The sequence below is a fragment of the Mizuhopecten yessoensis genome, unplaced genomic scaffold (assembly GCF_002113885.1).
Source record: "Mizuhopecten yessoensis strain PY_sf001 unplaced genomic scaffold, ASM211388v2 scaffold9569, whole genome shotgun sequence".
NCBI classification, from domain to species: Eukaryota; Metazoa; Mollusca; class Bivalvia; order Pectinida; family Pectinidae; genus Mizuhopecten; species Mizuhopecten yessoensis.
Window position 1 is genome coordinate 49009 of NW_018408113.1, and position 14558 is coordinate 63566.

Below are 14558 nucleotides of genomic sequence, written 5' to 3' on the forward strand. Positions count from 1 at the left end.
GATTCAAGGCTACGTCTATCGATACATGTCTTTGGTTTAAACAATATTTATTACTTATATTCATTTACAATACAATACAATCACATCAATTGAAAGGATCTGGCCACAAGATATAAAATCTTATGTTAGGCCATCTCCTTCAGGTAACATTTAACAAAGATTTATATTCTCTGACTGACCATAATTGTCTAACATATATAACACACATTTTAATCTAATTAATAAGAAAGAAAGAAATGAGAAATAAAGAGTTAAATTATTAAGAGAGAAAGAAGATAGAGATTTAGAAATTTGAGAGAGTGATAAGATTCCACATCAACACCTAGAATCTGCCTGATGCCATAATGTACCTCTGGAATTGATTAAAAATTTCGATATTTTCTATTTGAGACAAATTTGGGTCACCTTGAAGCAATATCCCAATACATGTCTTTCACGATACAGACTCAACAAAATGCTTATTTCGCGTTATTTCTATGAATTTAAAACAAATAAGATGGTGTATGTAACACAAGATCGTACAATCATTACCAACAAGTTTTGAAAGGATTTAATTTTCCCTACTACTGCCTATGAATTGCGATCATTACTTTGTGCACCCGTCTTCCTGCATTTCAAACAAATGAGACTATCCTTAACGATGAATTTCCGCGTATTTATGGTAATGTATTTGCGATTTACAACACTTTATATTTTTTGCTTGACATTTTATTATTTTGACGCAACAATCCCACCTTTTTTTGTATTTCAGCATCATTTGTTCGTGTTTACATAATAGACAAAATTGCTAGTGCCAATTGGAGGGTAAAACAATTCATAAATAGTTTTTAGATGCTGTCTTATCTAGAAAGAGTAGCTGTACTGTACACGTGTAGAGTGATTTCTTGACATGATTCCATAGAAGATAAACCAATAGGTATATTATTAAAATATAAATAAAATGTACCATTGATTTGATTTTTTTTTTATTACTTAATTAAGGAAAAAGATCACATGCCTAAATATTAAAAAAAAAAAAAAAAAAAAAAGGAACCTGAACGTGGATTCGAACTTTCGCCGTTCTCTTCGTCTGGTCACCATTTAACTGTAATACATATTTGGCTACATCGTTCATAGACGAAGACGTGAATACTAACTGTTTAACCCAAGAAACAACTGTCGCAGTTTAAGAAACTCGCTCACCCCTGTTTTTCATAATTTTGAGCACTTTCCCAAAGAAGTACCACTTTTCCAGAATACGATTTGGTTTTGTAAGTCTGGGAAACCCCATCACTTTCATAGATATAGTGAATATGGCTATATTTGCAGTATCCTTTTAACAATACCTAATATCTCAGCAGTTCAAAAAATCATATTCAATTGGTTTCATATCTATTCTATGCATTTTCGCTGCTAACAATTATTTATTCATTATTATAATTTTTCTATATATTTTTTTTTATTTTTTTTATTGGATTAGCACATGACATGTGACAAATTAGAAAAACATGTTTAGCATGCTTTACAATTTGTACGGACTGGGTGTTTCTAAAAATAACCATATTTGAATATCCCACCAATCGTAAGTAATATAGTTATTATTGTTAACTTGTTACTTCATTTAAATCTAATAAGTTTATGTTTCAATGAATTCATTAGGATATGAAGCCCTAACAGAAATTGTTGATTTATATACAAGTGATGGTTAAAAAATAATAAAACAATTGTCGCACGTTGAGTTCGGTCAATACATGATTTTATCGCACTGACAAAGACTAACAATATCGACCTCGGACTTCGTCCTCAGGTCGATATTGTTATTCTTGGTCAGTGCGATAAAATCATGTATCGACCTCATCAACATGCACTAATTGTATAATATTTTTTTCCGTTTCCATAAATGCCAACTTAGGGAAATATGGGCAGTTTTCCGCCATAGCTCTTTATCTGTCTATGAACAACTGCGTTGATTAATAGGCATATACGTTTATTATTATCATTAAAATCTTTATTTTGATGATAGGGCGTATTCCTATTGATTTTATGAGATATTTAGATTTGTTTATGTATGATAACCTACCTGCGATAACTGGAGTGAGACGTTAATGTCGCACCTGCCTGGTTCCCGAGTACGTGGACTGTGGTTCTGGTGTGATATACTGAAAGAGGCCAGCTTAGAACGCGTGTAGATTAACTCATTATGATTATTAGTTTAAACATATTTTATTGTACAAACATACAAATGGATCGGACAACAATTTAATAGAGTCCTCTGCTCAATAAATATGGTAAAAATAGTGTATATGTTTTTGGGGAAAGGGGAAAAGATAGGTTGGGGAAAGAAAGGTGGGGTGATGGAGGGTTTCATTATTTTGCCTGATTTATTTGTTACATTGATTCTGTTCATTTTGAAATTACTCTACCCGGATGTATGTCATGGAATTTGTACAATTTATAATTTATTCAAATGCGGATTGATTTCCCGGTTTACACTTTTACTTTTCGTGTTACCTCGAAAAGTAAACGTGTAAACCGGGAAATCAATCCGCATTTGAATAAATTATAAATTGTACAAATTCCATGACATACATCCGGGTAGAGTAATTTCAAAATGAACAGAATCAATGTAACAAATAAATCAGGCAAAATAATGAAACGCAATTTCATAAACACATATAACAACTCACAAATAAATAACAAAAGTACCGCGGGGCGGAACAATATACGCCCGTTGAATGCCATATAGAGTCATATACTTTCTTACATTGAAATAAGATCTGCATCATTCAAAGAGTGGTTAGCTGACATGCTATAAAAATGTAGGAGAAAATCTCGGGATAAAAAAATCAAATACTGAAATGAACAAAGGGCAATAACTTGTGCAAAAATCGTCGAATCAAAATTCTTTTCAAGGAAATACAACAACATATCATGAGTATTTAGCCTACTAAGTTTCAAAGAAATCTGTCAAAAAATGCCGGACAAAAATCAAATACTGAAATAAACAAAGGGCATTAACTTTTGCAAATATTCTTGATTCAAAATTATCTTAAGGTAGACACAAATTCATATCATGGTTATACTGCATACCAAGTTTCAAAGAGATCGGTCGAAAAGTGTAGGAGGAGATTGCCGGACAAACAAAAGTTTACGCCAGGCGGACGGACGGACAACGCCATACCATAATACATACTCCCGTCAAATTTGACGGGCGTATAAAAATAGAAAAGCAATTATAACCATCAAAACCTATTGCTGGATTTTATGTAATGATACACATGTCTAAAAGTTGACTATAACCAAACAAAAGTAGTTCTAAATTAAAATCAGCATGAAAGGCATTCAAATTTTGGAGCAGGGTGTGTCTTTCGTTGTTAAAAAGTAAACACTCACAAAAAAAGTGAAAGGCATTTTCACAGGGATGGCCACAATAACAAACTTGACTATCAACCATATTTACTCTAAAAAGATCATATTTAAGTGGACTACACTGTTGTCTAAGTTTAGTGTGCAAAATGTTCAATTTACGTTCACCGAAACTGAAGTAGATTGGTGGAGGAAAATGTACATTTGAAGTTAACGAGTTGATCGTACTGAAAGGTCCAATGAATTGCAACCTCGAAGAGTTAAAGGTATAAAAGATGAATTTGCTAGAGAAAGCCTGAAAGGACGAATTCTATAATCATAATTGTTTCTAAGGGTGTAACGGTTATTTTCTGCAACGGAAGATGGCAATAGAGAATTAAGATAGTCCGGAATTAATTTGTTGTGCATTTTATACAAAAGTTGGAGTTTTCTGCGCTTTCTTCTATTCAAAAAGTAAGTCTTCAATTCGGGCATATGAAGGAAGACCAGTTATCATTATTATATACATATATAACGTGTTTACCTCTTCCAAATATTTTGTTAAGGATAAGTAGTTAAATGAATTAACAAATTTTAAAAAATAAATTTCAAAGAACAAGAGAAAGTTGCGTCGCATGTTTTTACATGACTAAAACTGACCGTTTGTTTTTGACAAATACGGCCCCTTCTAGCCGCTGGTCAACCAAAACAATGCCGGTTTGTCACACTCTCTTACTTGACTGCCACTTGGTTGGTCAACATGTGACGTCATCGAACAAGTGTTAGTCGCTAAAACAGCGTATCAGTTGTATAATTTTTAATTCCATACTGGAAGGTAGAATTGACGATATGAAACTATGAATGGTTACGAAATACCTAGCTATTCTTCTTAGCAGCTAACATGTTTTGACTAATAGTGTTTGAGGAACAAACTGGGTTTTGTTTTACATCCGATATCAGGGTTACTTAGGTAGACAATCTCCAGGATAGCAATATGGAACACGAGTGTGAGACCGAGGAGCAGGAGGAATATACCGCTATTTATACTGTATCCAGGAGAACTCGCACGAGGAGTAAATGTAGACGAACAAAAAGTGGAAGAAATGAGAAAACACAGTCGGAGAAAAATCGTAATGCTTGTCCAGACGAAATTTTACCACCAGTTATGTTTTCACCGCGTAATCAAAAATTATCTTCGAAAATGAAGTCGAAATTTGACATAACAAAAGAAAAACTGCAAAATCTACATACGGTTTTTTTCCCGATTCCGCGCAATAGAGTTTTTCTAGGGAAATGTTCAGATGATGACGACTCAAGTGGATATCGAGTGTCCGAAAGTGTCCTATCCGTCCTCAAAACCGTCCGAATATGGAAGTTAAGGAAGACTGGCAGACAGGTATGTTTTCCCTTTCCGTATTCTACATTTCTTTCCTTCTTTCTCTCACTATTCTCAATACTATTTGGTACTCATACCCTTAAATTTGTCAAACTAGAAAAAATTGATGAACCATCGAAAAACGAACCATGTCGACGAATATAGTCCCTGCTGATGAAGCTGTCAAGTGCAAGTACCTTTGTGACTAGCTGTTTTATCCATGTATAGAAAGTGTGTAGATATGCTCCAGTATAGAAGAAAACATTAATTTAAGTGCACACCAAACTCGGTGCGCAGATTTTTTAAAGAGACGTCCTGACTGTGTCTGTCCCATCAAAATAATTGTTAAATGAGACAGTCAGTTATTTCGGACTACCCAGACATTTCATTGAACTTAGAAACCGAAGTGCCCGGTCACACGAGGTCCCATATGTACTCTGATTGTGACTTAACCTGTTGTTGTATTTTAGGGATACGACAAATTCCGACGAACGGCGGAGTTCGTCAGCTTCGCACGGAAGATGTGTGCACGGTAACACTTTTAAGATTTATCAACAGTATGATATTAGTTTACATGTACATCAACGATAATTGCGTAAACATTTTGTATATGATAAGTTGTAACAAGCCCTGACATATCTGAATGTATATCAACTATTGCCGATAAACTATTGCTAAAATGTATCGAGGAGGGATGATCCTATGGATCAACGATTATTGTGTTTGTCAACGCTGGATATTAAATTTATTCGTACATTTATCGGGAATAATTGTGGTTTTTTTCACTTAAGCATTGTGAATACTGAAAACAAAACTTTTTATGATATCGTAGTTTGTGTTACATTTCAGTTATGACTGCACGTGTAACTTCTTTTAATTGTAATCGATATATCGTACATAGCCTGGACTATTATGCGACAAAGTTAATTATCTATCATTTCAGCCAGCCAGATAAAACATTGAGTCCGGAGGAAAGCATTCTGTTTTTCCTCAACACGAGTTCCCGCCGTCGACCAGACACACCGAACTCGCCCGACCCCCGGACCCTATTTGATGTCACTCCATTCAAGGCTTTGGGACAAGTAAGAACGGATATAACTACAGTTGTATAGCTATTGTGATTATAAGAATACAGGGATTATCTATAGTCCAGGTAGTGTTAAAGGAGACGTAGACAACATAGGGTTTGTTTACATGATTTTTTAGGATATTAGGGGTATATGATAAACATCATACTGATAATCTTCTCTTTTTTTCTTTTTTTTTCAGAAAACTTTTGTAAACACTTTACGAAACTGTCTCGGAATCCCCCCGGAATTGCGGACAAGTGATGACATCACAGCGGTCAGTCATCAATAGACCTGTACCTCGCTAGTCTTGACTCTTCTTTTGTCCACGAAATTTTATTACAATACGGAATAATGATAGTATACTTTTTAAATGGCCTATGGTTTGAAGGTTCAAACAATGTTGATTCACAAATATGTATCATTTAGGTATCAATCTTCATCAACAGGTGTAGATGAATTAGGGTCAGATAAACGCTGACACTGGTAAAAGAATCCCTGATACTGATAAGAGAATTAAGGAATTTTAATATTCATTTTTGAGCATCTCCGGATCTGAATACCAACAGGGTATAGCCAAAAGTAAACTTCGTTGTATCCGATAGCCTCAATAATATCAAACGAATATGATCCCTATTCGGCGTTTTTTCTTTGTAGATGACTCGCATGCTAGGGAAATTCAGCATATTTTGCAGTTACCCGAAACAGGTGCAACAAGGAATATGTCGTCAAGGCTGGTACTCCAGGTACGTTAACCCCCGACCCCGGGCTACTCCACGTATGTTAGTCCCCGACCCCGGGCTACTCCACGTATGTTAACCCCCGACCCCGGTCTACTCCTCGTATGTAAACCCTCGACCCCGGGCTACTCCATGTATGTTAACCCCCGACCCCGGGTTACTCCACGTGTGTTAAACCCTAACCCCGGGGTTACTCCACGTATGTTAACCCCCCGACCCCGGGGTTACTCCACGTACGTATGTTAACCCCCGACCCCGGGTTACTCCACGTGTGTTAAACCCCAACCCCGGGGTTACTCCACGTATGTTAACCCCCCGACCAAGGGGGTTACTCCACGTATGTATGTTAACCCCCGACCCCGGGCTACTCCACGTGTGTTAAACACCGACCACAGTTTACTACACGCATGTTTACCCCGAAAATGGTAACACGTAGTCATCCGGAATTCGTGCACATTTTATAACGATCATTAATAATATCCATGAAAAAGAAATGTTCAAGTTATGAAAGTTCAGTGAGTTGCACTTTAAAATTAAGATACATTTTTGTATAAGTAAGTGCTTAAACTCTGTCACCAATCAACAAAGTTAGTATGTTGTTCTGTAGAACTTGGATATACGTGTCAAAGGTCAACTTAATAATTATGGTTTTCAGGTTCGACAAGGCTACAATTTTGGCAAGGGAGGGAAGTCGGGCTGATTTCTACTACCTTGTAGTTTCTGGAGTAGGTAAGTACCTTTTTAGAAGAAATCTTTAATCGGAATATTTTTGTATTGTATTCTGTAGATTAATCTGTATTTATTCACTTTAAGCGTGTGCTTAATTAATGGGTCAAAAATATGATACACGAGCTTTTATCGAGCTTTTATGCGAACATAAATGTCACGTGAAATATTTATATCATAATAGTCTAAATAACAAATTAAAGAAAGGAACATATACGGATGTGTGAAGTCTTGCTGTAACATGTTTTAGCCGTGTCCCGTTGCCTTGACTACGAGGAAGATGCTGTTGCTAAGAGATCTCATTTTGTCGAGTTCCACAGACAAGGGGACGTAATTGGGGTAATTATTCGTGAATTTCATTTATCTTTTCTCCTAATTAGAAATGATATGATTAATACAGCACCAGTGATTTACAATATGTTCTGCACTTTGGGTTATAAATGTTATATTCCACTGTATATTTGCTGTATAGCGGGAGCTTTATTGTCCCTATGTTCACGGTCTGAGTATCATCAGTGTGTTTAAAACCACACGAACTATCAACAATAATAATATCGCAAGCTATATACACAAAATATCTACACGATGTAGTTTGGTCTTTTTATTCACCATCATAAAGTTGTGACGCCCTTAAAAGAAATCATGATACGGCATGGTGACATGATTTGTAGTCAAGTTTGATTGCTAATGCAAAGCCAGGTAGAAAGTAGGGACACATAAGTGATCCATTCGGAAATGATTACTCGAGACTTCTTCCCAGGTCCGAAGGTCAAAAATCAATGTCACTGGTACTCTATAAATTCGTTTCCGAGCAATATCTCAAGTTTATGTTAGCCTTTTAACATTGAAATATAAGCATTGTTTTATTTTACGACTAGTGGTTGCTTTGAATTTCTTTCGGGTCCGTAGGTGAAAAATCAATGTTACTTTTAATACAGATGAAAATTTTGATTCCGCACATTTTTTTAACTTGGTCGATAACACTCAAACTTCGTGCATCATTTTCTTGGGATATCGCTTTCATGGGATTGTTTGTTAGAAGGCCATTATAGAAATCTGGTTTCCTTGCAATAACTTAACTTCCCGCTGACCGATAACACTCGAACTTGTTACACTGCTTCCTTACGGAAAGTGTTTGCATGAGATTGCTTCATGATCCGAAGGTCAAAGGTCAAGGTCACTTTTACTATAAACGGTATCCCAAGTTGGCCGACAACATTCAAAAACAACTTCGTACACTGCCTCCTTACCGAGTGCCAAATTGTGAGCGTTTTTAAGGTGCAGATGCCAAAGGTAATTGCCACAGTTTCTATAAAAAGAGCGTTACATTCTGCACCACACAGAATGTATAAACTACAAACCCAGTTAAACACGGATCGGGGGGATAAGTGTTTCTCCGTTATACCTTGTTTGAAAATGAAGTAATATAGATCTATTTACAACAACAGGAGAAGGAAATACTGACCGATTCGGAGCGACCGATGACCATCGTATGTAAGGAGGCTATAGAGGTCATCGGACTAGACAGGGACGTAAGTTGATTCAAACCATTTTTCAAATTTCTTTGTTTGAGACTTCTTATTTCTCGTGTCGGTACCAGATGTCTGATATTAAACTCATAATATCGTGAGAATGCAACCCATTTTTCAATTGAAAGTGCTTAACGTCTAGCTATGACGTCACGTGCTGAACATGATCATAAAGTTGTAGTAATATGGGTCCAAGCATAATTGGGGTTTCACGTCTGTTCCTTCCTCTTGTGGGATGTTACGAGTTTACGACGAAAGACCCGGAGTCTGACGAACCATCATTCAACACGTGTAATTCAGCAGCACATGTTTAACCTACGGGTTCTCACTGTATGTTACTTAACTAAAGGATAGTAGTACCTTAAGTAAACCTAGTACAAATACATTATTACTGCAAACAATTACAAAATGATGGTACTCCAAACGAACCATATTAACTATATCAACAGGGGACAACACTGAAGAGTCCACATTTGAGCTCCTTTTCCCATTAATGCTTGCTCTGTTCTTTATAAATCTACATGCTTGGACACGCCCACTACATTTTGATTATTTGACCTATTACTATTTTTCGAATTCAATAAGGTGATTAGATAACGAGGCATGCAGTGTTTTAAAAGTAACAAGCACTTGTCAGTTCCTACATGTTTCACACAGGCCACTAACAGTAACATGGTCGTATGGGTGTTATTTTCGTTGACAGGAGTTGCTGGCCTTGTTCCAGTCCTCTGGTGCACCCCAATGTATCAATCTTTTGACGTAAGTGAAGGTTAGAAACACTACTAGGAGATAGTTTATTTCCCGAGTAAACATGTATTGCACATTTGAATCAATTTGGTAACTTTTTATATATATAACCGAAGTTTCGGTTCGGATGTAAACAAGTTTTCAACAATTTATTTTACATCACTATATTTCAGTACTGTACCCGACCTTTCCGGATTTCCGTTTCAACTTTTACAGACGTACCATTTCTCCTGCTCCGTACATCACTACAGGTAACAAGTCGTTCTAATCGTCAAAGTATATTTATTAGTATTATAACATATATTAGTATTTTGTTAACCATATAATTAGGGTTATATCATATAAAAGTTTAATTTGCATAATAATGCAGTGTTTTCCACGAGGACGAGTTATACTAGCTACAAATTCAAACACAGACAATATCGCACTGATTCGCTGTGATGATTTAGGATGGGTGATCGTCTGTCATTATTGTTGTTGTTGCTGCTGAGTTGATATTGTTTTGTATGTTCAGAAGGGGCGCCGTCATTGTGAAGGACAGCAACGAATCAGAGTGGATCTACGTCGTCAAATCGGTAAACGTACCTAATCTGATAAATCGTATCACTAAGTTCAAATATGTTAATAGCATTTACACTATAATGCATTACTGAAGTCAATTTCTACAGATGTATATAAACGATAAAAAAGCATTATTCGCTGTATTTACAAATGTATAGTTATTCAACTAAAACAATAATAAAGCTAAAAACAAAACAAATTAAAAAGTCTACGGTAGAGTTCGGGGCCTATCCACTGTCGACTCAACACTTTTCCAGTGTTGTTTTCCAGAAAATATATAAATGCAAAGCATCGAAATGAAAGTTGATAACTTTTCATGGGAAGTAAGTCTTAGCCAGAATAATTTAAGGTAGAATGTCTGCTCCAGTTGGTGAAAACAAGAAGCAGAAAACAAAAGGCAGCGCTAAAGTGATTATAACTGGTCCACATTTTTTTAATTTTCATTTTGAGGTTTTAAAAATGGTTCTATTATTTTATTGAAAGATCATTGCAATGATAAAAAAATGTTTTGCTCCTGTTTTGTGTAGGGTTCCTGCCAGGTATACGAGTCTGTTACGCGGCGAACACCAGAGAGGACGGCATTAATGGCGTCAAACAAAGTGTGCAGGTCATCTCTAGATAGCGGTCTGCCAGACATCACCAAAACCACAAATCTAGGTACGTATACCTGCCATAATACAAGCGACACATATGTATCCGTATGGAATATTTTCCTTAACAATATTCCATCTTGTAGGACAGTCACATTTCCATTAAACCTAGTCCCTATTGTACTTCTCCAGGTTTCTTCTTGGCAATATTTCTGTGTTTTACTTCTTTGACGTACACGTGTTCCCAAGTTGTTTTTATTTCTCCCGCAACCCTTATATGTTTCCTCCCTCTCGACCCATTGGATTTATCCCGCAACCCTTATATGTATCCTCCCTCTCGACCCATTGGATTTCTCTAGCAACCCTTATATGTTTCCTCCCTGTCGACCCATTGGATTTCTCCCGCAACTCTTATATGTTTCCTCCCTCTAGACCCATTGGATTTCTCCCGCAACCCTAATATGTGTCCTCCCTCTCGACCCATTCGATTTCTCCCGCAACCCTTATATGTTTCCTCTCTCTCGACCCATTGGATTTCTCCCGCAACACTTATATGTTTCCTCCCTCTCGACCCAATGGATTTCTCCCGCAAACCTTATATATGTCCTCCCTCTCGACCCATTGGATTTATTAGATTTGAAAATTAACCAACGAGAGTAAGATAAACATGATAACCAGCCTACACTCGTTGGGGAACCTTTATTTCCTTATGTTTCCTCCCTCTCGACCCATTTGATTTCTCCCGCAACCCTTATATGTTTCTTCCCTCTCGACCCATTGGATTTATTAGATTTGAAAATTAACCAACGAGAGGAAGATAAACATGATAACCAGCCTACACTCGTTGGGGAACCTTTATTTCCTTATGTTTCCTCCCTCTCGACCCATTTGATTTCTCCCGCAACCCTTATATGTGTCCTCACTCTCGACCCATTGGATTTCTCCCGCAACTCTTATATGTTTCCTCCCTCTCGACCCATTTGATTTCTCCCGCAACCCTTATATGTTTCTTCCCTCTCGACCCATTGGATTTATTAGATTTGAAAAATAACCAACGAGAGTAAGATAAACATGATAACCAGCCTACACTCGTTGGGGAACCTTTATTTCCTTATGTTTCCTCCCTCTCGACCCATTTGATTTCTCCCGCAACCCTTATATGTATACTCCCTCTCGACCCATTGGATTTCTCCAGCAACCGTTATATGTATCCTCCCTCTCGACCCATTGGATTTCCCCCGCAACCCTTATATGTTTCCTCCCTCTCGCCCCATTGGATTTCTCCCGCAACCCTATATGTTTCCTCCCTCTCGACCCATTAGATTTATTAGATTTGAAAATTAACCAACGAGAGGAAGATAAACATGATAACCAGCCTACACTCGTTGGGGAACCTTTATTTCCTTATGTTTCCTCCCTCTCGACCCATTAGATTTATTAGATTTGAAAATTAACCAACGAGAGGAAGATAAACATGATAACCAGCCTACACTCGTTGGGGAACCTTTATTTCCTTATGTTTCCTCCCTCTCGACCCATTAGATTTATTAGATTTGAAAATTAACCAACGAGAGGAAGATAAACATGATAACCAGCCTACACTCGTTGGGGAACCTTTATTTCCTTATGTTTCCTCCCTCTCGACCCATTTGATTTCTCCCGCAACCCTTATATGTATCATCCCTCTCGACCCATTGGATTTCTCTAGCAACCCTTATATGTTTCCTCCCTCCCGACCCATTGGATTTCCCCCGCAACCCTTATATGTTTCCTCCCTCCCGACCCATTGGATTTCCCCCGCAACCCTTATATGTTTCCTCCCTCCCGACCCATTGGATTTCCCCCGCAACCCTTATATGTTTCCTCCCTCCCGACCCATTGGATTTCCCCCGCAACCCTTATATGTTTCCTCCCTATCGACCCATTTGATTTCTACCGCAACCCTTATATGTTTCCTCCCTCCCGACCCATTGGATTTCCCCCGCAACCCTTATATGTTTCCTCCCTCTCAACCTATCGGATTTCTCCCGCAACCCTTATATGGTTCCTCACTCTCGACCCATTGGATTTCTCCAGCAACCCTTATATGTATCCTCCCTCTCGACCCATTGGATTTCTCCCGCAACCCTTATATGTTTCCTCCCTCTCGACCCATTGGATTTATTAGATTTGAAAATTAACCAACGAGAGTAAGATAAACATGATAACCAGCCTACACTCGTTGGGGAACCTTTATTTCCTTACTGTTGTCGTTATGGTTAGATGCTAAATACCTATACATACCCACCACTATTGTGTATTAGTTTCCATCAACTGATCTCAATCTTCAATCACATGTTTATTAGAAGCTATTATAACGCTCCACTCTCCGTTATGTAGTCGATGTGTCTAGCGATTTATGTTATCAAATGGAAATGTTATAAACAGTAAAGAATTGCTTCGTGTTAAAGTTCCTTAGAATTTGAGAACGTTCTTAATTCTTAAAAGCAGATGAAGAGGATATGAAAATTAGAGAATACTCTTTAATGTTTTTTAAAACTGCACATGTTGCCTCTCTCACATAGTTCTTCTTGATTTTACGCTGAACATGCTTTATGGAAGTTCGTCATTCCTTGCTGACTGCTGTTTTTTTGTATTATCCCTCACTCAAACCCCCTCTAGCTCAGGCAGACTTCTCGGTTGACCCTTTACATTTACCATTTTAAGAAGTCATTTGGAGGGCCAACATAGAGGCTAAAAAAGTTTTCATTTCGAACCCAACAGTCAAATATTATGAGTGAAAATTTGCTCTCATGTTCTTGTAAAGAACAGCAGCGACCTGTCAATGGTCTACTGGAAGCCTTGGAGTGTCAGGGCTAGTAAAGGGCTATATGACTAGAAGCGTTTACTAAATTAGGATCAATGTCAGCGTCATCAACCGGTGTGATATCTTACTGGAGTGTCTTACTGTGATGTCTTAATGAGAGAGCTTACTGTTATATCTTACTGTGATGTCTTATGTTAATGTCTTACAGTGATGTCTTAATGAGATATCTTACTGTTATATCTTACTGTGATGTCTTATGTTAATGTCTTACAGTGATGTCTTTGTGAGATATCTTAATGTCATATCTTACTGTGATGTCTTATGTTAATGTCTTACACTGATGTCTTAATGAGATACCTTACTGTTATATCTTACTGTGATGTCTTATGTTAATGTCTTACAGTGATGTCTTAGTGAGATATCTTAATGTTATATCTTACTGTGATGTCTTATGTTAATGTCTTACAGTGATGTCTTAATGAGATATCTTACTGTTATATCTTACTGTGATGTCTTATGTTAATGTCTTACAGTGATGTCTTAATGAGATATCTTACTGTGTATCTCATTGTAATGTCTTACAGTGATGTCGTCATGAAATATCTTACTGTTATATCTTACTGTGATGTCTTATGTTAATGTCTTACAGTGATGTCTTAATGAGATATCTTACTGTTATATCTTACTGTGTATCTCATTGTAATGTCTTACAGTGATGTCGTTATGAAATATCTTACTGTTATATCTTACTATGATGTCTTATTGTAATGTTTTACGGTGATGCCTCACAGTGATGTCTTAATGAGATATCTTAATGTTATATCTTACTGTTATATTGTATTGTAATATCTTACTGTTATATCTTACTGTTATATCTTACTGTGATTTCTTAATGAGAGAGCTTACTGTTATATCTTACTGTGATGTCTTATTTTAATGTCTTACAGTGATGTCTTAATGAGAGAGCTTACTGTTATATCTTACTGTGATGTCTTATTTTAATGTCTTACAGTGATGTCTTAATGAGATAGCTTACTGTTATATCTTACTGTGATGTCTTATTTTAATGTCTTACAGTGATGTCTTAATGAGA

General features: G+C 36.9%; 1 protein-coding gene across 1 annotated transcript in view; it reads left to right on the plus strand.

The window, feature by feature from the left end:
• The first annotated feature begins 4318 nt into the window (after positions 1-4318).
• The window catches only part of LOC110458412, a 17909-nt gene continuing 7669 nt past the window's right edge, over positions 4319-14558 (plus strand). The window contains exons 1-12 of the mRNA XM_021510092.1: positions 4319-4720; positions 5170-5231; positions 5643-5781; positions 5969-6043; positions 6424-6512; positions 7162-7235; positions 7483-7571; positions 8681-8764; positions 9465-9520; positions 9682-9759; positions 10023-10083; positions 10597-10726. Coding sequence (XP_021365767.1) covers positions 4319-4720; positions 5170-5231; positions 5643-5781; positions 5969-6043; positions 6424-6512; positions 7162-7235; positions 7483-7571; positions 8681-8764; positions 9465-9520; positions 9682-9759; positions 10023-10083; positions 10597-10726 — 1339 coding nt within the window. The remainder of the gene's footprint in view (positions 4721-5169; positions 5232-5642; positions 5782-5968; positions 6044-6423; positions 6513-7161; positions 7236-7482; positions 7572-8680; positions 8765-9464; positions 9521-9681; positions 9760-10022; positions 10084-10596; positions 10727-14558) is intronic.